At 42.8% G+C, this 25703-nt stretch overlaps 1 protein-coding gene across 1 annotated transcript in view; it reads left to right on the top strand.

Annotated features, from left to right (window-relative positions):
• The first annotated feature begins 906 nt into the window (after positions 1 to 906).
• ofcc1 (orofacial cleft 1 candidate 1) overlaps positions 907 to 25703 on the top strand; it is a 149517-nt gene continuing 124720 nt past the window's right edge. Inside the window, exon 1 of the mRNA XM_076721595.1 lies at positions 907 to 1039. Within this exon, the coding sequence (XP_076577710.1) occupies positions 907 to 1039 (133 nt within the window). The remainder of the gene's footprint in view (positions 1040 to 25703) is intronic.

Raw genomic sequence — 25703 nt, forward strand, 5'->3', positions numbered from 1 at the left:
GTGACACCGATGTACAAGTCACTCTTTCAGGTTGCTGCAGCAGCACCACAGATCTGAGAATCAGTCAATATGAAGCCATACAAAAAATGTGCCCAGTTTGTCGATATGCTAACCTCTGAAGTTTAGTTTATGTGTGTACAGTTTATTTATTTGAATACATGGAGGAACTTCACAGTCAGCTCGAGCAGTGATAACAGCTGTGGTTGCACAGACAAAAACTTCCCAATATGCAGAACATTTCGCAGAAAATTGAGGGAAAAAGACATCACAGCCACAGCGAAACAAAACATCAGTGATGTTCGCATTGAAGATATCCTCTAAACAAAATGAAAAAACAAAGCAAAACATTGCAGATCTCATGGATTATCAGTTCTGCACCTGAAACCCTCTGGTTCTAGCCGGCTTTGGGCTAATGTGCATATCACTTATCTTTTACACTCTGATATTGTTAATCTGGCTGTGGCTCTAACGTGAAAATTAAATAGTTTTCTTTTTGGATCTGAGTGCTTCTTTCATTTGCACAATGAGCTTTGTATTTCTTTTTGTATGTTTTTCTTTTATGCTGAAATTTTGTGACATACGTGCATCACCTCAGAGGTCTCTTATCAACGTAGTTTCACATTGCACATTACAAAAAGTACAGTGCTTGTGTTGCGTTGGGGCAGCATTTGGGCTCAATGGCAGACATGCACACAGGGAGTAAGGGTAAAAATAGGAATTTATTGAATGAGCAATGAGTGGAGACTCCAGGTACACAGGACACTCATAGCTGAGAAGTCCTGAGAACAGCAGGTGAGGTACTGAGGTAGTGGTTCAGAGATACGCTGCAGCGCACAGAGCTAAGGTGGTGTGAGTGCTTGAGTTGAGGGCACGTGGTGGTGGAGGCACAGGTGAAACAAGGTGGTGATGGTTGAGGGCTTGAGGCCTGAGGCAGAGGGAAACAAGAGGCTGGGCAGCGTGGTGGCAGAGATGCTGGAGCTGGAGATCGGTGCAGAACTCACTGAGCAGGAAGGAAAAAGACAGAAGAGATCAAGTGCTGGTGATTAACGCGAGAGAACAAAACCTGAATATTCACTAATAGTCGTAGGTAGCGCTGACAAACGGCCAACTCTGCCACTAAGCAGCAAAAACAATCTGGCAGCAAGTCCTCTGCAGTCCACAGTCTTTATGCTGTGCTTGATTGTGATGAGTCCCAGCTGTGTTGGAGCCAGCTCACAGCCACCTGGAGAGCCACGCCCAGCTCTGCCAAAAAAGGACACACAGGAAACAAAGCCCCACACACCTCTCCACAGCACACAAGAGTTTTCCAAACCACCACAGTTTGTCCTTCTCATTTTTGAGCCATGTCCTCAATAATAACTTCACCCACACCGGCCAACACAGTGAAGTCATACTGAAGCAACCACTGTGGCCACAGAGCCCCTCTTCTCCGATCGATCAGCTGATTAACGCTCATTACTGATTGGCTCTGAGCTGATTGCGTCCCATCATCAAGAAATCACCTCTAGCCCCAAGGCATGTGTATGTGTGTGTTTGTGTGAGTGCATATGATGGGGGCTGCCACAGCTCACTCGATTACTGGGAGGTGAGGAGGGGTGTAGAGGGGGAGGGTTTGACCATCACAACACACACACACACACACACACACACACACACACACACACACACACACACACACACAAATGCACACGGTATCCAGGGTCAAAGAGGTGTAAACAGAAGGCCAGAAATCGTACTGCATGAGGAGTGAGAACATTTTTTTCTTGCAACAATCTCCATTGGTCGGCCACTCCTCTACCCTTTCTCCCTCCCTTCTCTCCCCCTCCCTCCTTCCCCTCCTTTTTTTGGAGGCAGATTTGAGCTGGGTCAAGCAGAAACGCTAGCCCAGTTTCCGCTGCTATGGCCGATAAGGCATTGTACCTTGGCCCAGTAAACAATAGGATGCCATCTGTCCATTAGTGAGAGCACAGTGTGAGAAGAGAGGAAGAGAGAGAGGACCCATTAGTGGGTCCAATGTGAGGGCAGCTTGAAAGACATGAATGGGAGAGGTCCTCAGTGAGGGGTCAAGCAAGTTGATGTAGCATTTTGGCTGCTGACGAATGAGGAACATTTCCATAAAAATGTTTCAGTTTTTTTTTTTTTTTAGCTGTGATTCAACCAGATGCTCATTTCATGAAAAATGAACAATAAAAACAAAACAGGTCTCAATATGAAAATAACTTCACGATCTAATTCAGAAGGTTCCGCGTGAATTTGGTCCTAAAATTTAGCAAAACCCATTCATCAATAATAACTCATCACAACCCCGGGCCCCTGAGGCTTACTCAGGTAAAGAGAAGACCACAAAGATGGCCGGGGGCGATGCATGTCTGCCTCCAGCCATGACCCCAGAATAACCACTGCAAAATATCCCCAGAGGGTCAATTACAGCTGCAACTAACATTCAAAAGGGAAATCAACGTTAAAGATCTTCCATCACAATAATACCAGACACATCAAAAAGAGTCTCACTGTAGTCCAAGGAGAGACATCACCGTCAGTCATGTGATTCTTTTGGTGATGGAGACATTGCTTATATGTGGCTGCAATCAAAAGCCTGGTGGTGTGGGAGTGCGTTATGTAAACTGACTGAGTGGGTTCTAACTGTAAATGAGCACATTTCAGGGCTACAAGAACAAAAACATACAGTTTCACAAAAACATCCCATACATCAACTGTTTTATTTACATTAAAATCTGTGTCCTTTTGTTACAATGCTCAGTACTTTTTTCAACGTGTTTTCAGAGACAGACCTTAAATGTATGATTCTTATCTATGTTAAAAGGTTTTTCCCCATAATAATGTGAGGTTAGACCCTGCTCCCTGGCTCTCACAGTCTTCTTATCCCCTTTCTCTGTCTCCCTCTGTCTGTACCCATCGTCTGCCTTCCTCCTCTTTTCTATCCACAGACATTTCTGTGTAACTCCCTTCTCTCTCTCTCACACACACACACCCAGGGATCTGCTAGAAGTGGTAGCTTCAGAGCTTCTCATCAGAGTGAAGGAGTAACGGGTACAAATGTCTGCTCTTTAGATGACACTGTGCGGTGCAGTCCTGGCACTCCAGGGACACTGTGAACGAGCTGCGAAAGGAACTGATCTGAAAACTGTTGTGTGCGACTGTGAGACTTTTTGAGAGTGTCGTGTGTAGATTTGAGTGTGAGCGTGCAAGTACATTCATGCATGTGATAGATGTCTTCAAACTGTATGTTTGTACACACATGCACAAACTTGGACTTTTGTGCATGTGTGTACATGCTTTTTTGTGCCTCGGACTGACTGTGGGGGGCCGCGCACACATCTCAGTTCCATCCCTTAGGCAAAGAAGTCCTTCCACAGTGTTTTCACTAAACAACCTATTTCTCTCTTAGGTTGTAATTCTCCCCAAAAAGTGTTGTTTTCTGCTGCTAAAATCTGACAGGGTGTAGTACACGCTTGAATCATGGCACACCTTGACAAGCCAAAGGTTGATTGAGCAGAACTGTACGAACGTTAAGCAGTGTGACACTGTAGAGGAGCATACAAGCTCAGCTAACACTCCACACATACATGGATATGTTAAAAAGGTCATAGGAATGGATTTTGTGACTGAAAAGCCACCACAGCTGCGTGAACCTTATTTTCTGTCAATGTAAAGTAACACAAGTCATGCTAGGTACTCAAGCAGGATGTGCAGAACTTCAGAGAGAAAGAGGTAGAAAGGGGGAGAAATATGTGTTGAGAGTAAGCCTGGAAAAGACAACCTGACAGAGGAAGGGGGAGAGACGGAGAGCCTGAGGGAGGATGGGGAAGGAGGGGGAGGTGGAGGGCTACCTGCTGCGAAACTTCAAAGTCCAACCTGTCACCTACATTATTTGACCTTTCACCCTCTACAAAACCCATCATCATATTATTGTCCCAGTGTGTTGTATGTCTGAACCACTTTCTGGTCAAAAAATTGTTTCTGAGGAAAATGGAATGCTACCAAAGACTTAGGAGAGGACAGGAAGAGGACAGAATTTGGGATCTGAAGCTGTTTCTCGTCCCTATATAGATTTACATTTCTTTATCTCTTTCTTGCTCTCGGTCCGGCCTTCTCTTTTGCTCTATTTTCTCTCTCTCTCTCAATCTCCTTCTATCTATCTTCTAGTGATGGTGGTAAAGAGAAGATGCCTTAAAATGATTAGAGTTAAATAAACGGTGGTGCGGCCTCAGGGCCTGGAGGCAGAACTGATGTGAAATCAGATGCTATCAGCCAGGTGAAGGCAGGCTCACCTGGCTCCACAACAACAACATGAATAATTGCCATGCACGTGGCTGAATTATCAGGATTTACATACATTCTTCTTAAAACCAGGACAGGGACCGGGCAACCCTGAAAGCGTGAGAAAAATTCAAGGCGGCAGCTCAACTTGCTTTCAACTCCATTCGAACCTCCCACTACCACACACGTACCCTAACATTTACAAAAAATACACTATCAGCCCTGATCAGATCAAGTCTTTGGCCGGCTTATCAGCGCAAACAATATGTGGACAGATTACCATAATTGAAAACGATCAATCTGCTGCAAAGCTCTATTTTTTTCTCAAGCGCAGTTTGCCGTAGAGATATTCAGATTGCTGATAATGGAGCAACAAAAGCCGTGCAGGCTGACGAGCTGCAGAGCCACTTAGACGTCTAAGAACATTAGGATACAGCAAAGGCAACTGAAGTGGTGCCGCGTCAGCTGCAAGCAGGTAAATGTGTACAACGCAGACTGGAAAATGGCAATGCATTCTTACATGTGCTCGAAAAAATAAATACATATGAAGCCTTTCAGAGTGCTTTAAAACATAGACTTGCATGAAAGAACACACACACACACACACACACACACACACACACACACAGTTAAAAATATTTCAACAGCTTTAAAATCCTTTATAAAACCATAATAGTTCTCCTGTTTGTGCGCCTGCATAATCAGTTTTTATAAGAAGGTAATCACTGATGATGTCTGATATCATGCCTGGTTTGTCATCTATCTACTTTGTGCGTGTGTGTGTGTGTGCGCATTGTGTGTATGTCTGAGGTCATGCCTGGATGGCTATCTATCTTTTTGTGTTACAGCGCCTTAGGGGAGATGACTGAAATCTGATAAGCCAAGCAGGAGCGTAAATACCTGACTGCTTTAACATCACTGCAAAGAGGACACACCTTGACGTGTGTGTCTATGTTAATGTGTGTGTGCACGAGTGTTAATCTTTATAATTTCCTGTGTCAGTGGCACTTTGCACCAAACTGGTACGTACATGTTCCATGTGTGTCCAGGCCGTGTGTGCACGCATTTGTGTGTGTGTGTGTGTGAGAAAGCACGCCGGAGACTCCACTTGATCTCATAAATGTCGTCTTTTGTTCATTTGGTGATACTCATCAGCAACAACACACCTGCCACAAACAGTGTGTGCACAGCATCTCTCTTTCGATCTTGCTTCTATATACGCTGCAACTATATCCTCAGTGTAACAGTCACATCTGTGGCTGTTCCGGTTTAAATCCTGATCTGAATGAACCAGTCTTCACTCCCACTTTCAGAACACAAACAGAGCAAAAACCTTTGAGTGTTTGAGCGATAGTGATGCATGCACAGAAAATGAAATGGAACACATTCTGTCTTAGGCATATGTAGGCAACATCTTCGCCTTTATTTTACAGTCAACAGTCGAGCGTAACAGCATGCATGACGCTGGCATCTTAGATTTGCTTTAAAACGTGCTCTGCTGAAGTGACTAAATCTCTTAAATTATATGCCGTGATCGAATGCGCTTGTGTGTGTCTCTGCATTTTCCTTCTGCAAAACAGAAACAATGTCTAGTTCATGATAAAGTTTCAACACTTTGTGAGCCTCTTTGTGCTTCATTGGGGAGTGCAGGAGAGCCTCATGTCTTAATAAAGCAAACATGTGGCAGAGGGTAACAAGCATGAAACCACACAGGGGCAGGTTTTTGCATTTAGGTGGCAGCGAATGAGAAATTTTCATCATTCTTTTCCAACAACTTGCTGCCCTAGTGAAGACTCGTCCAACTCCACTCTGCTCCAGCAGATCTGTTCAGTGGTGGATAGGCCATGACTGGTTATACTGGGCAGATCTCCAGTGGATATTGCTATGAATGAAATAAAAAAAAAAAAATGTAATCAGCTTTGCAGCTTATACAAACAAACGTTAGTTACTGCTGACAGTACAAAGTTGACTGGTATTTCACTCTCTTTCTGCAGACCTGCAACAACACACACGTGTGTGTACATCTAGGTGTGTGTATGGCGGTGTGTGTCTGATTGTGAGTCCGGGAAGTAAAATCCAGTGCCTTTTGTTTATCCCCTGCTAAGTGTCTAAATCCAGGGGAGCAGGCTCGGGCAGGCTCTTAAGACGGAGACCTTTCTCATTCAATCATCATTGGCCGCTTTGATGTGTGACCCCTGCTCCTCGCGCTGGAAGAGGAGAAATGAACAGCTAGGTGAGTTCAGACAGTCTTACTGTGGGCCACATGTAAGTGCACACAAAAACACACCCACACATATACATCCATGCATATTGTATGTATAAATATACAAATGCATGCTCATGGTGTCCTGTGGACACATATGTAAATAATCACACACGTCTATGCACACACATGGCTCTGGCTGGCATAGTCTTAAAAGATAAATCCTGTTTTTTATATTTGTAGTCAGATGGTTTATCAGCCTGGGAATCATCTGGGTTTTTAATTGTTTTAAATCACAGCCACAAACATTAGTCAAGGGGGCAGGAGATAATTTCTGGTTCAAATCACCTCCAAACTATTTAAATGAAAAACTCCTGGTTGGTTTAACAAATAAAGATAATGAAGAAACTCTGAACTGAAATAAGCTTCAGTTGCACCTTTGACTCCGTGTCATTTAGAATCGACCCTGACTCCATTTTGCAAAAGTCTTAGTGTCTCACTCTGCGATCCAGTTTTACCTGGTTCTCTGACCCCTCTCGGGTCAAAAAGTCAAATGGTTACTGCAGGAAAAAAACAGGAATTATCCTCTAAACCCTCTTTCAAAGCTGCAGTCATCAGTTTCTATCCAACAACTAAATACTTCTATTCTTCTCTAAGACGCAGAGATGCAGATTGGGTTTGGAGACATTAACTTAGTGCTGAGGAGCAGGATTTGTGGGGGGACATCTCTGCCTCTATCTCTGTCTCTTTCTTCACTACCTGACTAAGGCAGATGGGACCCGAGTATTACTGCGGCACTTGAGCGTGCGATGATGCTGATCCACTCAGAATGTGAACCCGACCTGCACCTTTCACACCCAAAGGCAGCATCCTCCCTTTTCGAGCCAATCCCATGACACATTTGCACGCTAAAGCCTTGCTATAATCTACCTTGGCGCTGTCTTAGACAGCAGCTATGTCTAAGAGCGTTTGGTGCCCTCAACCCCCTGTCATCAACTTTGTCATCTTTTCAGCTGACAGCTTTAAAGCACCCACCTAATCACCCACCCATAAACCCCTACCTAGCTCGTTCTGGACCGAATCGTGTGCGTGCCAAGTGTGCCTCTCCTTGCCGTTGCAAGCTGTGTCTTTGTATCAGCATTACTGAGGATTTAGGAAAGAACTCGGGGATGCCAGCGCACTTGATGTTGTTACGGAAACACATGTGGATAGTCCATGTGGCAAAGAGACACCGCTGACTTTTGTTTACATCTCTGCAGATGGCGTGAGGAACAATGAGGATGTATTAAAACCACATTGTCGATACATGCGAATGTCTGGCATGAATCGGGGAGGATATTTTCAATACTTACTTTGTGTTTGCTTTTTAGCCCTGCATCTTTTTTTTTTTTTTTTTTAATGATTCCCATGTCTGGCCCCACATAAAGCACTGGAACTACTTTTCTGTTGAAAACCTTAACTGCACAGTACTATTTAAGGGCATTTAGTGGTTTGTGGCAACTGACTCTAAATTGCAAAAACATTTGCACGGCAATACTCCCTCGCCTCGGAAAGTAGTTTCTAGATCAGGGTTTTATTGTGTTTGTTGATGACTGCCGTCTTTTTATGTGTTTTGCTCCATTGCTTCACTCCCTGTCCATTTTGGAGGAAAAAACAAAGGGAGGGGGAAAAAAAAACCCATTCCACTTGTTAATTCGCTGATCTCACCAACAATCGATTGAGATGCGTTTGTCACTGTTACGGCAGATTGAATGGCCCAAAAAAGAACATGGAAGCAGTAAAAGCAAGGAGGGTTTAATCTGAAGTTGTGAATGACAATATTGATTTGCCTTTGCTTTTTGACAGGCAGGATAGCGACTAAGAATCAAAGGTAATGGGGACCAGAACTGTCACAACATGCTGTTTTTCTTTTCTCCCCTCTGTCTTTCACTCTTTTCCATGTCTCTGTCTGTAGCTGCTTTTTCTCCTGTCTGTGGTGTGATATATTTTCAATAGCACATTGATTTTTATCAAGAGGAGAGTCTGTATATCAAGGACTGGTAACTGTTCAGTATCCTGTGCCATACATTGTGTGTGCAAGAAAGAGAAAGAAAGTCATTTTTCGGGAAAAATGTCAATTAAATTCTGTTCAATAACATTTTATCACTCTTAAATAATAGCGTAATAACAACGATGGTGCCCATATAACATAGCATCTACTAAATGTCTACTATTGATTTCCTATCTTACTGTAGATCTAATGCAAAGGGATCACAATAATCAATAAACATTAAATGTTACCCCAGTCTCCACTAACAACTGCCATTAACTTTAATTCTAATGCACACAAGTGTCGAAGCAGAGCAGAGCTCTGTGCAGCCTGCACCAGAAGGAAGCTCATCTCTGTGAGTGAGAGTAGAGGTATTTGCCTTTAGAGGGCCTTGTGGACACATTAAGGCCTATTTGCATGTCCATAACGCCAACAGAGAAGCCCATCTCTGCACTTCGGCTCAGTGGAGCCGTAGTTTTAAATATTGCAGGGAAGCAGAGCATTGAAAGCTGCCTGACTCTTTTACAGAACAAGTAATGAGTCCCCACGATAGCTTGTTTTGGATGATTTAAAACACTGTATTAACTGTCCACATGAGGGTTCTTTGCAATTCTTCTCTTGAAAGAAAGCATTGCCTCTGTTAGTGCTTTAGCAACTTGTATATACATACACACACACACACACACACACACATATATATATAATTATTCCGACAGGCCTTTTGAAGACAAATGTCCCAAATTCCGCGTTTTAAAAATTTAGAAAAGTTTAACAGGAATTCAAGACCAACCTGCGATACGCTTAACTGATCTCAGCGTGGCATCTCTGACTCTTGTTTACACAATTATGCAAAATTATGGCCTTTCTTGACCATTGGCTGAGCCCCTCCTCAGTCGCTTTTTAGAAAAATGTTACCCTTTTTTTTCCCCTCTTTTGTCCTTAGCACCACAATTAAGGGCCACGGCTCTGAATAACAAAACATGGGCCCCTCCTTGCAAGGTAGCCTGAGGTTGTGTTTACACGCCAGGACATCAAAGGCATTGCTGAACTTTTCCAAGCCCCTCCTGCTCAGGTAGTAATCCCAAAGTATAATCTCTTTAAAAACTGTAAAACCCATTAGAGTGACACCATCTAAATCCTCACAGAGAAAGAGAGAGCAGGAGAGGGAGCTGGAAAGTGAACTTTGCGGGCCTCCGAATTGTGACAGACGCCTATCAAGCGGATTTCTAAACGTTGCGAGGGAGAAGAGAGATGGCATGTTTACTCTCAAAATTTCCTGGGATATATTTGCAATAATTGCCGAGATGGATGGTTGCTTCCTGAGCAAACACGCTATAGGTGGTTTAAACAACATAATGTGTGTTTACAGAAGAGATGTAATGGTGTTAATTTGGCCTAACTGACTCTAAAACAACAGCCAAGCTAGTTAAACAAACAAATCTCCTTAGCTGCCCTGCCTTTAGGGGGATTCACAACATAATTCAAACTCAAATAAATACTGGAGAATGCCACCATCCTATGTATTTGGGATACAAGTGCAAGTACTACTTCAGTATGATCTTATTAGCTGTTTATCTTTGCTGTCTTACAACATTCCAATGAGACAGTTATCACAATAGTTGTACTAAATTAGGCCTACATGTGTGAATAGTTCTTGTCCATAACATTTCCCAGCCATTCATTGGCCAAAGAGGTCAGCAGTTGGCACATGATGTCATGGACGTGCCGCTTGAAGCCACCCACTTCCTGTCTTCTCCCTCCTGCCGCCCCTCTGGTTGTATTATTCCTTTCTCCTTCTCTCACTTCCTTTTACCTTGTCTCTCCTTTTCTCACTCAGCCTCCCTTTTCCTCCTCTCCCTCTCGCTCACACATGCACTCAACCTCACCTTTACAACACATTGCACCTTTCACAGAAATACACACACACACACACACACACACTCACACACAGACACTGTCCAATCATCCACTCCACATGCAGCGGGCAACTTTCTAAAAGCCATAAATCCTGCGGTGAAGAAATATTCCATTTCTACGGCCCCTTGCTGTGTACCGTCCCCTGGCCCGGGCTCGGCCATGCCATATCACAATCAATTCCATAAGCTAAACTGGGGTGTAAGGTGCTGTATGAAGGTCAGACAACCCACTTTGACTGCCTTCTGAGCGTGAAGCACTTACCCTCCACACCATGTCCAAACTAGCTGCCAAGCGAAACCTTAATATACCACCTTCCAGCACTGTAACTCTCCCCTAGGGTTCACCCAACACAGGTCTTTGAATGCCAGATCCTGAAAGCAGATACATTTATGTATTGATTTTTATTTTGTGTATCATTAAATTTGACCTTTTTAGTGCCAAACAATTACAGGATCCAGCAGAATTTTATTCATCAGGGTGAGAGCGCCTTACGCTACGGCAGACTAATGAAATGATTTTAGGTGGGTTAGCAGCTGCTTAAGGCAGGGTGACCCACCCCATTTATTCAATCGTAAGGGAAACTCTGGGATATGTTATTGCCTTTAGATGAGGAATTAATTTACAAAAGACATTGTTGAATAATAAATGACTGGAAAATTACATTTTATTGCAGGTTTTCAAACTTTTTATGTAGCTGTGGTCAAGAGGGTAAACTCAACAGATCAGAAGTGTGCAGTTTTGACCTGCTGATTACAGTATTTGGTGAAAGGTCAACATCGGCCTTTGGTTTTTGACCTTTATTCCCTTTATTTTTATTATCCCTCCTCAGTTTACCCTCTCACTGCTGTATATCTCTTGCTTATCTTTCTCCCTTGCTCTTTTCCTTTGGACCCTCAGCCTCTTCGCACATCTGTTCTACATACCTGTCTGCATCTCTTTCCTACCTTGTCCCAGTCTCCTTGCCCTCTAAAGCACAACTGTATGCAATGGAGAGAAGCACTGTTTTCCTCCATGTTCTTGATTAAACCAAGCCACAGAGACAGAGACGGAGAGTATTTTATTTAATGAGCGTGACGAACGCAAAGGTGTTCTCGTAAATCATCACATGGTTTACAAACTCAATAAGTAAGGGCTTCCTGCCTCAGCCAGGCAGGCCAGCGCACACCTAAATTATTAACGAAGCTGGGGGCCCCAGAGGCACAACTTTGATGATGTTATAAACAGGGGAGAGGACAAGGTGCCTTCTCAGCAAAAGATTACAGGACCTCCCACCCCCCACCCCCCCCCCGCCCAAATCCCAGACCCTGATGCACTCACTCCTAATTACCCAACTCAAATGATGAGAGGGAGATATAGAGATGGAGATTGAAACTTGACACATTCCTTCCCTCCACACTGGTCTGTAAACTAACTGAGACTGTACACTGGTGCTTGTGCATGCATGTGGGCAACCCAAACGTCCTGCGCTCATATTAAGTAATAAAAAATGCACCTACATTATTTTTTTTCTCACAGATCTGTATATATTTGTAAATCATGAATATGCTAATGTGGAGTGTGTTCATGCAAATTTGGAGCAAGGCACCCAAGACGATCGCACCAAGTTCCTCTGCCAGAAATTTTTTCGTCCCTCATAGGATAAATTTGTCTCTGGGCAATACTCCATTTTTAAATCCAAATTCATCAAGCTTTGATAATAGCTGATGCAGCATTTCATTGGGTTAGGTCGGGGAAAATGGTGGAAGAGGAGGAGGGGGGCAACTGTTGGTTAGGAAATACGCTGACCAAGTTGAGGTAATGAAATGTGAGAGACTTTCCTGCAAGAATAGAAATGGAGAAAGTGCATGGATTTAGGAATTGAAAGAAAGAAAGAGAAAGCAAAAATTGGAAAACCTTTAAAATAATTAAAATCAACATGCTGAAACACCTGATGCATGCATCAATATGTGGTTGTTTTAGCACACAGGACAAAAATACGTGTAAAATAATCTGCTTTGCATCCATTGCTTTCTGGTGTTATCCACTTAAAGAAGGCTACACTCTTTGTAGGCCCAGTTGCACCATAATGTTAGTAAACTGAAAAGCGAGCGACGGCGTCCCTGGTGAGCACGAGATGGAGAGGTATGATTTCCCCAGTGCAAATATGCTCCAAATTAAAAAACCAAAAAGAGGTCCCCAGTGTCTTCGCTCTAAATCTGATAGCAAGTCAGATGAATTTGTCATTGAGCAGATGATAATGTAGCGATTCCAAACTGACTGTTGGCCGTAACGAGGTCCCACATAATGCTCGTGTTTGTGTAAAGAAGTGGAGAGTGGCTGCGAAGCTAGTGCAGCCAAAGAGTGGATAAAATGGCGTAGCTGTATGACAGGTTGCAGATAGAGATAGTTTTGATAGAGTACGTTTATATAACTTACACCAAACCATTCGTCTGGCTCCTCATTTCTGTAGCTTAGCTTTCCTGCTACTTCACTAAAGGAACATCTGTTCCTTTCAGAACAAATGTTGTATTTGGTTGATTGTTGGGAAATAACTCAAACAGGGGATTCAAGTAAATGACAGCACTTGATGACATAATAGCTTGACACTGAACATTGTTGATTCATGAATGCCAAAGGATCCAAGGGTGGAATTTGCTGTACCCGTGAGGCAGCGACGCATAAATCACACTGAAACAGAATCAGATTTCATTGTGCTTTTCAATTTGATTACTGTGTGGAAGTGCTAAACACAAAAACACTGCTGGCACAGCCACAAAGACGTGCTCATTTCCAGCAAAAATAATCTGAAAATAAATCAGCACATGTGTTTGATAACGTTAATGCCTCATACTTTTACTTCCTCTCCTCCTCTGTCCCTCTCACTGTTCTGACATGTCTGTCTTTCAATGTCCTCTTTCACAAGGATACAAACTGGCGAGTGTTGGGATGGAAACAAGTGAAAACATGGAGAAACATGAAGAGGCCGTGTGACAAAAAGATAGTGACACGTGTTGGAAACAGAATTAGTCTTTCTGAGTGTCTCACATGTGACAAGTTCTAGATCAGAGACTGGGAGCGAGTAAAGGCCGATGCCATTTTCCCTCCTGCGTCGTCCATCTGTGGGAGTCTGGAGCGGCAGTCGTCGTTCGACACAGAGCCATCTGTGAGGGGGGATTCAACCACGCACCAAGCCTTTCGAAAAACGCACAGAGCATGCTTTCATACGTTTCCCATCACGGTCAAGCAGAAAATTGAGAAAATCGTGTCAAAGACGAAACACTTCCCAACCTCTGGTCTTGAACTGTGGCCGAGTAGGGGAAGGCAGCGTTGAGGAGTCATGGTCATACACGTGGCCTGATCGCTGCATAGCTCTGGAACACCAAAAAAACCCAGATGCCCCAAGGGGGTTTGGTGGCATACGAAAGTCTCTGTCTTTCTGTTCTCCCCTCTCCTTTCTTCTTGAAAATAAGCGTGGCTCTTGCATAATGGCATCAGATCAGATGACTGGCGGTGAAGTAAACATCCCAGTCTCTCTTGTACTTTGCGTGTTGCTCCTTTTTCATGCTTCCACACTTTTCTGATTTTCTCAGGCCAAACTGCGTTAATTCCATTCCCTCCTGTGGTTATATGCTTTAATCGTGATTGAACAATTACGCCCTGTGTGTCTACATGTGCGTATGAATTTGTGTCTGTGCGTGTGCCCATGTGCCTTTTTAAAAAGAGGCTTCAGTTTAACCTCACTCACAAGAACGTTCTGCATTCATCACGTGTGGCTGTGATGATTTCTAAATGACAGATAATGTGAGACAATTTGAGAAAAACAGAGAGATTGGAGCACTTGCTTCTGTTTTCTGGAGTGCACGTTACAGAAGTTATGATTAACCCCCGAGACGTGCATCCTCAAGTCAAGACAATCCCACTACAATAAGTCATCTGTTGAATTCCAAAATGAGGCTGATGACACAGATGCTAAAGTATGCACTCTGGGAGGGAAGTGATGTCACCGCTGCCTACTAAAACTGTATCTGTTCAAATCAAATTAGATCTACTGCGCCCTGGCACATTCAATTACCCGAAATACCACCAAAGACGCTGCCATGATTTGACATCTGCAAGAATAAATGGAGTGCTAACAAAGTCTTTTACACTGAGAGCGAGTCGGGCAAGTAGACTTCCTGTCTGAGCGGGAGCGGCCGACGGTTTTCCTCATCGTTGTCTGGGTCTGAGCGACTGTACATGCCATGGATATGATGATATCGCTTTAAAAAACAGAATGAAAAAATGGCTAAATTGTTGCCTGTGTTTCCTTGTCTGTTCATGAAAGGGACAGTGCTGTTCTCTGGAAATGAGGGGAATTATACATTTTTACACAATGACATGACACATTTTTCTCATATATTCTTTTACTTGCATATTATTCAACGCCAAAACAGGCAGTTAAAGCTGAAATGCTGACACTGATTGAACAGACAGAAATTCTTCTTGTTGTTCTACTTAACAAATCCAGAAAAAGCCAGTGAGCTCAGACAGATAAGCTTTTGATCATCTCAATCAGCTGATGCATTGATCAGTTGTCATTGTAGCTGACTTGACTTCCCAGCAGTGACACTGTGCACCTTGGGCAGGGTTAGGTGTGGGGGGGCTCCACAGCCATAATTAGCTTGCCATCCAGGGGAAAGTTAATATTTCTCATGTTGAAGTGAAGCCTATTGGTTTCCTGGACAGGCTGTAATGGATAACCCAGAGAGGCCGGCGTGCGCCGCACACACACATGCAAACGGCAGCACACAAATGAAAACGCAAACACATAGGTCCACTCCCCGGGAGGCCTACAGTCAGACAGACAGTGACACACAAATCTATCCCCATTCCCCACATGACAGACCGGCCGGCTGGCTGAGCAGCTGCCTGATCAATAGTCATCAGTGACCTCGTCCACTTGGCCGTCACTTAAACAACAAGTGTAAGACACAAATTCAGCATTTCTGCATCCTTTCAATGTATGTTTGGTATCTAGCACACATTATTATATATGGACATGAGTTCAAAATCTCGGTTTGGATGCAAAAAATCTTACCGGAATTAAATGTGCGTGCTTTGTGTGTTTGGACATCACAGTATTGCTAAATATGCATTTTTACAGCAACACTAACAGGGTGTCAAAATACGGTAATCAATTGTTTGCTTGGGTCACTGATCAATCGTCACATCTGCCAATCAAAATCTAATTATTCATATTTTACAGTTATTGCATGGACAGTCAGGCACACATGTACCGCACCAACGGCTCAGTCAACCAGAGACTCCATATGATTTACTTCAGACTGAGACTGTTGGATTCTTTGAGGCAATCCTGCACATTAACAATATTCTTGAATCCATACTTAAAGAAAAGATGGGCAGTTTTTCTATGTGTATTACCCTGAATGCTGTCACTCAATGCCTGCCTTTGTGGTAACTGTTAAGCAAAATTACTGGACTCAATGATGCAGAGTGAGGAAACAAAAAAAGGAAGATTTATTTAACAAGTCCATAACACACTCACACGGAGGAAAAAAGTGCTTAACAGGGAAGGAATCAGGACAAACTGGCAACCAGAGGTGAAGAAAGCCAGACTTACATAGTGCTGGTCTGACGAGCCTGACGAGCCTGATGTGCAGCAGGTGTGCAGGTGATTAGGCAGGAGGAAGCAGAGAGTGTAGGAGACCAGGTCCAGACTCAGACAGACAGGGGAACAGACAGACAGACAAATAACACAAAGGGACAGGGGGAGAGGAAAACACTATGGACAGACAGGTGAGAAGATCAAAAAAGTAACTGAAATAAACTTAATTAAATATTCGTTTTGCAGATTCAAATTTAATCTCTGTGCACCTCCCATAGATGACCAAATAAAAAATGAAATGATCCAAAATCCTGCCACAGTTCCTTTATAAGTATAGTTTTTTCCCCAAAATATGTATTCCAATATAGCACATCCACATAAAAGAGAATAAAGGAAAAAACAATCCCAAATTCTGCTCAAAATAAAACACGTGGTTGATCTTTGAAAAGCAACAGGCAGCAGGGACCCGGGGAGCTAGCAGTGGCACCACAACAACAACAAACAAATGTTTGCTGATAAATAAAACATATTCAATCAAAGCATAAATGCTAATGAAAAGAGAACCTGCAATCACAAGAGCTAAACGTGCGAGCTCTGGCACACACAAAGTGTGAGAGAGAGGTGTTAATTGCTGTGCTAATTAGGTCCTGATTGCATTGCTCTTGTTTTGCACTTGCAGGTGATTAAAATTTCAACAGAGCACATTATTTGGCACTGTTAACAGGTGCCAAGCTGAGCACACAACACAAACACAGAAACACACGCGCTGTCATAGACACAGAAATACTGAAACACACACTTGATCGCACACATGGCCACGCACCCCCGCATACACACACACACACACACACACACACACAGATACACGAATGCTGCAATAAAGGGTCATTATTAGCTCTGTTCCCTTTTTCTCTAAGCTGCCACATCCAAGCAGCAAAACATGAACTTATTTATTTGTTTATTTTGTGGAAAATCTGACACATGGATTTTAAGTGGAAAAATATTTCCTGTAATACATCAGAGACACGACTGTCAGAAAGCATATGCAGGAAATGTTGTACATGCTCCCTTCTCAGGCAATATTACAGCCAATAATATTGTTGTTTTATGGTCATTTATAGTGTTGTTGGCTTTGTTCTTTACAGCTGACTGTATTATTCACATTGAATTTGTCTTAATTACTAATCCCCATTAAAGCTGTAGGCCATGTTTTCCTCTTTTATCCACTAAGAAAGTTGCTCGTAACCGTTATGTATTTCTGTCAATGAATCTGACAGCAGATATGTTTTTATTACAGATTTAACATGCAAAATCAGGTTGCAAGTTAAATCCAGGTCGAATCCAAGTGTCAGGTTGCAAAAAGATTGAATTTGTCTGTAACACTAGGTATGGTTATCATTGTACATAATAAGGATACATTTCAGTATTTCAGTATTTTATTGAAGTGATACATGTTCCCATGCAAACACGCATTTAATCAAATAACCTCAAACCAATTGACACTGGCTGAATCGGCGGCCTCTGGGGCCCGGAACAATCATGCAAAAAAAAAAAGGAACAAAATGCAAACAGTCAAACATGATTATATTGTTGAATAGCATGTTGGGAGACTGGGATCTACGGTGCCCCCTCACCACAGTGGATAGCAGGAGGTAGCTGAACAGCGACTGGCTGGCTGGCTGGTTGACAAGTCTGGGGAGGAACTGCTGTTGGGACTACTGTTGAAATGACAGCGAGCGGAGAGCGTGTGATGTGTTCTGTTCCAGAACAGTTGAGCGGCTGTCCCCATTGAGGCAGGAGTGAGTGTGTGTGTGTGTGTGTGTGTGTGTGTGTGTGTGTGTGTGTGTGTGTGTGTGCGTGTGTGTGTGTGTGTGTGTGTGTCCCTGTATTGACGCAGGGCCTGGGAAAATCTACATCTGTTACTTGAGCAGGATTGCAGGGAGATCTGAACTGTCAGAGTGACAGGCTACTGTCTCCTTTTTCTCTGTGTGGTATCAGCTGTCCATCTATCCATCTATCCATCCATCCATCCATCTATCTATGAGCAGTTAGACAGACATAAAGGGAACAGCAAGAGCCGATAGACAGACAAGCTGTGAGGCAGACAGACAGATAAATATGACTTAATGAATGACGTTTGTTTGTTCTAAAGGACTTGGCCTAAAGCTGCAACCTTCATCACTGGTGACAGAAGAGTTACTCACACAAGAAAAACTACCAGGAGGCACGAACCCCCGAACTTCAGAGGCATTTTGTTTTAGTCATCGTATGTCAATGTATGTAACGTCCTCCATAACTCAACCTTAAGAATTTAACAATGTCAGAGCAACTTTAAAAGAAGATCTGTATGGCCTCTGATGCACTGTGATTGTTGCTGTTATGAATATTGATTATGATATAAACCAAGACATTAGGCAAACGTTTAATTTCCAAACACCATGGAGCCTGAGCGAGGACATAAAATTCATGGACACGTGGCAGCGACAGCATTAAATTTACCATTTTACTAAACAATCCTGATTACTTAATGTGATGCTTTTTACTTGGGAATCAATGAAGAAGACACAGTGTTAAGCATATGGACTTCACTCAGTTACACAACTATATTATGCAGAGAAATGTGAAGCCATCTCTTTTCCACAGAAACATAATTTGTGGGAATTATAGTAGAGGTTTTGGTCACTGGAGTACATTTTGTATATGAACAGATTAAGAAATTTGTCTTTTTAGTATGTATTTCCATAAACACTAATGTAATGTTGTAGGCTGCAAACGTGATCATTAACTTGAGGCAAGCAGTACTCTTTGGTCTTAATTAGCAATGCTAGCAGTAGTAACAACACTGGGCTTATACAGAGCTGTTTCCCCCTTAATCTGTGTAACCTTATACAGCACAGCGTGATGCAAAACCTAATGGTAAGAAAAAATGCAAACAAAGTCAATGGAAATGCACAAATGAACAGATACAGAGTTATACTCCACTTTTAAAGGGCAAAGCTTGGTACACCAGAAAGCTGCATGTCTAATGTCCAGTACTCCTGAGAGACGTGTTAACACATAAACAAAAAGTAGATGTATTTTGCATGAATATCATGTACATGCTTACATGGATACATCAGCTGATGTACTGGCTATAACAAATACTGGCTTTACTTAAATATAAGGCCTAATAGGTTAAACTACTTCCAACTGCTAATCCTCAACCAGCCATTGTCATAGTCTCATTGTCCCAAATTTATCCAACCCCATCACTAAGCCATATGCTGATGGCTGGATGAATTTCCCGTGACCAGACCACTCCCACCATCACCCTCAGCTTTTTTTGAACTGCAGTTTTCTGCCACTGTCACTGTCACGACATACAACAGTTGAGTTGCAGGGCTTGAACTCTGGTAGTTATATAGTAGAGAGGAAGAAGTATGAATAAGTAATCCCGAACCAACCCCCCCCCCCCCCCCCCCCCCCCACACACACACACACACTGCCCGAGGTCCCAACCAGCTGCTTTGTCTTCCAGAGAGGCCACAGTACTGGACCAGGACACCTGTCATTCTCTCACGACTGAGCGGAGGAGACAGAGAGAGAGAGAGAGAGAGAGAGAGAGAGAGAGAGAGAGATGGGTTTGTGCTTTGCTTTGACAACAAATACTGTTGTATTTCATGCCAATAAGGAATAGAACTGAAGTGAAGTGTTTTAAGTACGTTTATGCACATATGCAGTTAAAACAAACAAGTCTTGCTTTAGGGGTTTAATGTCATATGCGTACATAGGCTACACTTCTAGTATTCATGGTACTTATCAGGTGTGTTTTTCATGTATAAGCTTACAGTATATTCCCAAATGCTGTTAACCGAAACTAAACGGCCACTTTTTTTTTTTTTAATCTTTTGTTGCAGAGAGAAACCAAGGCATGATGACCATTTCTTGGGCTGTTAAAGCTCAGAAATCACACCATGAAATGTGGTAGTCCTAAAACAGCTGCTTCTGCATTTAAACCTCATTTTAAAAGAGTCAGTGTTTCAGTTTTATTTGAGTTTTTACAAGAATCTGACAGCTGGTTTGACAGATACTGTAGATATGTGATTTACATGTTTTATATATTTGTATCTGTAAAGTACTGGAGATGCAATAAACTCAGTTTCTGTTCCATAAACACGTTAATGTCCTCAAGAACCTGAAGATGGTGAGTGAAAAACAAAAACAAGACCTGACTTTACACATCTAAGCAGAATGGGTGTGCTGCAGAGACTAAGGCTAACACTACCCACATATCTTTTAGAAGCAATAATATTCTTTGTTTTACACAAAGTAACATGTTGGCAGATAAAGTTTTGTTACCAAATGAAACATTACGATTCAGAAAGTTTCTGCTCCTCCGTGGTCATTAAACATCTGTGCACTGCTTGCTTTCGCTCAAAGAAATGGAAGAAGCAACAAGAAACAGCTGCCCTATATTTGCCCCAGAAACTTTTAACTGCTGATAAAGATCAATGGCACTGCTGATGATATAAATTCTGAGCTGCTAGTTTGTATTGATCTGGCTGTAATGCTTTTGGCTCTCAGGATGGCAGAGGGAGCCAGCAAAGAACTTCGGGAAAGGGAAAAAAAAATTAAATAAAGATTAATGTTGTAGGCCTACTCATCTATAGTTTTGATAAAGAACTCTTCAAGCCAAATATACATGGCTGCAGGAAATATGGGCTTCAGAGGTGTCTGACCCTTTCAGAAGAAAGAAGAAATGATAAGACAGCTCACGAGTTCTGGTAGACTTTGACATTAGATGAATGTTAGGAATTTGACTAAAATAATGGTTTGTGCTTAAAAATTGTTCACAAACCTGGTGCAGGTGTGCCAGAAACTACAAGAGGAGCAGCCGAAATATATATTATCTGTGTCTTGTTGCAGGGGTATTGATTATATGTGTAAAGTTCAATTCCTGACTGGAAAATCACACCCATTACAATACAGGATGATGTTTTTGAAGGTCATTTGGCCTTTAGTGATAGTTTAATGTTTTGACTTGCAGTTTTTTTGTATTTTAGCCACAAATGTCTGCAGGTAGAAGGTCAATTTTTTTGTGCACGGCTCACTATTTGCCTTAAAAGAAATCAGCAATGCACATGAGATATTTTCATTCCAGTCCATTCCATTCAAGTAAATAAGTTGCGTTTAGCCAAAGTATTTGGCTAAATATAATATAATATAAGTATAAATATAGTATAGTATAAGTATTAAGTAAAGGAAACATAGGTGAAAAGAAAAATGTCTCCATATTCTGACATTCACAATTAGACATGGACGTTGTTGCACTGGTGTGTAGGGAAGCACTGATCTGGTATGCTGCATTGGCACTGGTACCAGGCCCCTCCCTGTGTCTTCCTCCTTCCTAAAGCCATCCTCTACCGGACACTTCGACTGGAAAGGGTTAGGGGTCGTTCTACAGGACAATCAAAATGTGTAGGGAGGGGTGTTTTATATCTTATATCTCCAAAACACACAAGCAGCGGGACAAGTGGGGACCGGTGTCCTCCTAGCCTCTTTACAAATAGGCATCATTGTGTAGTTTAGGAACATTACCCCCGCCCCACGCACTTACACAAACACAAACTGTAACTCCCCACCCATGTGTCAATATTAGTAGAATTGTTGTTTTGAATTAGTAGGTAATGGGAACTCACCACCAGCTAAAATGGTACACTATAGCATTGTCTAATTATGACTCCTTGGCAGAACACGGGGCTTTTATCCGCAATCGGATAAGTTAATTGGCAGCAATTACCCAGCCATTTACTCACAATGCAGATGTAGAAATTGTAGAACACTGCCTGCACCTGGATATGCTCGACAGTTGAGGATTTCAACTTTCCAGCACGCACACACACCTGAAAACACACCTGAACAGTCAACGCTGAGGTAATCATCGTCGTCACAACCCCCTCCCTCCACTCCTCTCGTCTTCTGTTCGACTTCTATAACTCATCCAGTCATTATCCAGCATTTGATATTCGCTCTCTTCCATTCGAAGTAACAGGTTGAGTTTCCCCTAATTGGGGTTGAATAATACCAAGGCGATTTACGAGCGCTTTCCCCCCTTGTGTCGCCAGTGCTGCAGCACAGATTCTGGTTTCATCCCGCCAGAGGTTTTTGAAGGTATCATTTCTCTTGACTGGAAAAGGCCCCTGTTGAGTTGTCAGGCTCATTGCTCAAGGTGCGCCCTGGGTTTCAGGAGGGCCCGTGCTGACACATTCATAAATATGACACCTTGTTTTGTCCTTCTGGCGTCTTTTTGGTTGGCGATGGCCTTTGAATTGGAAACAGGTAAGCTAATAGGGCTGCGTCTGATGCATGGGAACCGTGGGCTTTGGGAGAAGGCAGGGTGGCCCGAGGCGACACATGACAGGCAGATAATGACTGTATAGCTGTCAAGTCAAGGATACCTGTCTGCCGGTAAATACAGATTTGCCTTTTTGACATCATTTTTCCACCTCCTGGAAGATCAACTGAATGCAGCTTTCAGACTATTTCAGACTAGCTATCAGACACATTCACACACACACACACACACACTCAAATGCACATGCATGTTCCTGCACTCACACACAGGCCAACGCACATATACATGCTGACGAACACACTCATACACACACAACTGCAAGCAGGAACAGGAACAAAGGCACTCTAAATGTATGCGCTTATAATTGTGATTTTCTGCACCGTCCAACGTTCCCACGTAATGCTGCATGTTTGGGAATGCATGGACCGACTTAATATGATTCTATTGTAGTCAGGCATGAAAGATACGGAGAATGTGTGTGTGTTTCTACGTATAAATGTACGTGTGTGTGTCCATGCATGAGCGTGTGTGACTGGCAGGCCGGCTGAGGCCTGTGTTTTGCGCGTCGCCCCGGGGAATGCAGGTGAAAGCAATCTTGGTCCGTGAAAGCCGACGAGATGTGCCTTTCTGCACCCAGAGAGCTGGCGAGCTGATTTCTTTTTGATAGGCTCAAGCCCTGACACCAGCCCCCCGCCTCCCCCACCTCCACCCCCACCCCAAGCCCCACATCACCATCAAGCAAGGCCACGGCACTGGTCGTTCACATCTCAGCTATCTATTCATTAGCTAGTTGTTGTACCATTTTCTGTAGTGCATGCGTAACGCGATTCACACCCATAAACTGAGCATACTGTATACTATGTCTATCTTTCCCATAAACCACACCAGTTTGTGTGAACAGTCTTGCACACACCACAAGATAATCTCTTCCACTCTCCCTGTCTCTCTCCACAGCTGCCCAGAAGCCAGAGCAGCCAATCCGCTCAGTGCATGGCTGAAATGACGAAACGCAGCCTAAATATACCTCATTTGTTTACTATTTGGTTTCATTCCCTGCATGCAGAATGATTAGGAACAAATCATGTTCGGTTTTAATCGAGAGGTATTTATGGCTCGATGTGTGTGCTGGGATGGAGAGAGCATTAGGTCTAATCTCATAATAGACCAATTGTGTTAATTCTGTCTATGGAGCCAGCACTGGCTGTAATACAAAACAAAAGTCACTCCAGTGAGCAGTGGGCAGCTGTCCATGAGAATGCGAATTTGACTTATCGGGCTGGGTGTATTCTTTTGGGATTTATCATTGAGAATTAATGCTGATCTGTTTAGTATTTGGTACTGAAAGCAGGGCTTTGGAGAAATGATTATGCTTGTAATCAAGCTGGGGATATCATGTCTGAATGTGTGGTCTGTGGGTACTGCTTATCCAGACTGGTATTTTGGTAATCCAGTGCAATGTGTACCTTTTGTGAGCTGTGTGTGTTGCAGTGTAGCCTCTTGGGTACAGCTCAAACAAACCCATGAAACCTCTCCCCAGTGCACACACACACACACAGACATGGACAATGATGGTCTCTCTCTCTCACACACACACACACACACAGAGAGAGAGAGAGAGAGAGAGAGAGAGAGAGAGAGAGAGAGAGAGAGAGTACGTCCCTAGGGGTGAAAAACACTGACACTTATGACAGTTTATTATACAGTGACACTGCCAGTGAGCTGGGCTAAACAGATTACAATCTGTCTGAATACTGCCAGTATTCACACAGTCGCTAAAGACTCACTCTGCAATCTGAGTAAAAAATAAAGTGTTGCCCCACCACCAAAAATATGCATTTTTATCACTTTAAAAACAAAAACTTGATGTTGAATGAAATCTGGGTTTTTTTAAACATTCTGGGCCAATTATTATATCAGAAAACTTTAAATCTCACAAATAAAACATCTACATCTGTATCATTTATAATGTATACGTCTTACAGGCAGAATGCTTGCACACTGTCATGTTACGGTAAACTGAAGCACTATTTACATCCTAAAACTTCTAACAGAGGCTTTCTAAAGAGAGACAACCCTGCACTCTTCTTTCTTACAGCCATGGCAGTCAGTCACCGATCTCGCCAGCCAGCCAGTCAAACGATATCAACCTCTCTAGCCGGCCCGCTAGCTAAAATGGAAATTTGCGTTAGTGCCAGCAGTTGGAGACTGTTGGGGGACTTAGCCTTCATACTGTTGAGATAAAGTAGCAGGCCTAAGCCTCGCCTGGTGAAATGACATATCCCCCCACCTTCCCGTTCCTGTACAATCGCCATAATATTGTGTTTCTATGCTGGGCCTGTAACCTTTGATTAAATTAGTCCAGTATTGCCTCGGTCCTTTTCTAAACTGTAGGCACTGGAGAGCTACTTAACGGACCCTGTCCCTCGGAGGGAAGAAACTGCTTGAGCTTACAAGTGTACGGCCACGGAAATATCAAACCCCTCTCACTCAGATCTCTCTTTCTATCCCTCCCTCTCTCCTTCTCCTTTCTCCTTCTTTCTCTCCACATTTCCACCCTTTCGCCCTCTCTCCTTGTCTTTCCTGTAGCGTCTTTCCTCCGTGTGTCTACATGTTTGTATGTGTGTAGGTCTGTAAGTCGATCCATCACGCCCTGTCACTCTCCAGGTGAGGCACGTATTATAGGATGTCAAAGAAAGAGCAGCAAAATGACATTTTGTTGTTGTTATTTTTCAAGTCTATGAACTATTGGTGCTGCACAGTGAATGACAGCATAAATGAACAGATCAGAATTGCATTTTGCTCAAGGAAGTGGGATTAATGTGGGGAGAAGGCAAAAGAGACATGGCATTGGTCAAACGTCAATCAGGTGTAGACCTCGGTTAAATGAAATGGCACTTCTCGTCCACATTCAATGTGTTATTTACTGTACAGAGGCAGCAAAGTTTTCCTCAGGGGTCCCATATTTCCCTTGTGATGTGTATGACTTCATAAATTATACAAGGATTTTTCCCTCAGCCTTTCACTAATCCCATCATAAAGCTTACAAGATTTTTTTGAAAACTTTTTTCCCCAGTTGTTTCTGAAGCACAGTGCCCTCATTGTACGGTAAAGTAAATTATGTACAAAATGAAACCCTGCAACACCAGCTTAAGTAATTTTTATCATCATAATGGGTGCTAGTGTTTGTGCTGATGAGCTGTATTAATCTGCTGACAACTTAAAAATGATAAAATCCTAGCTGTAGCTAAGTCAATCTGAAATGAAAACACATTTTTGCTAAGAAATAAGTAAATCCTTTGTGTTTGTTTGTACTTATTTAGTCAAAATGACCAAAAAGAAGATATTTAAGCTCTAT

The sequence above is a fragment of the Chaetodon auriga genome, chromosome 21 (assembly GCF_051107435.1).
Source record: "Chaetodon auriga isolate fChaAug3 chromosome 21, fChaAug3.hap1, whole genome shotgun sequence".
NCBI lineage: Eukaryota > Metazoa > Chordata > Actinopteri > Chaetodontiformes > Chaetodontidae > Chaetodon > Chaetodon auriga.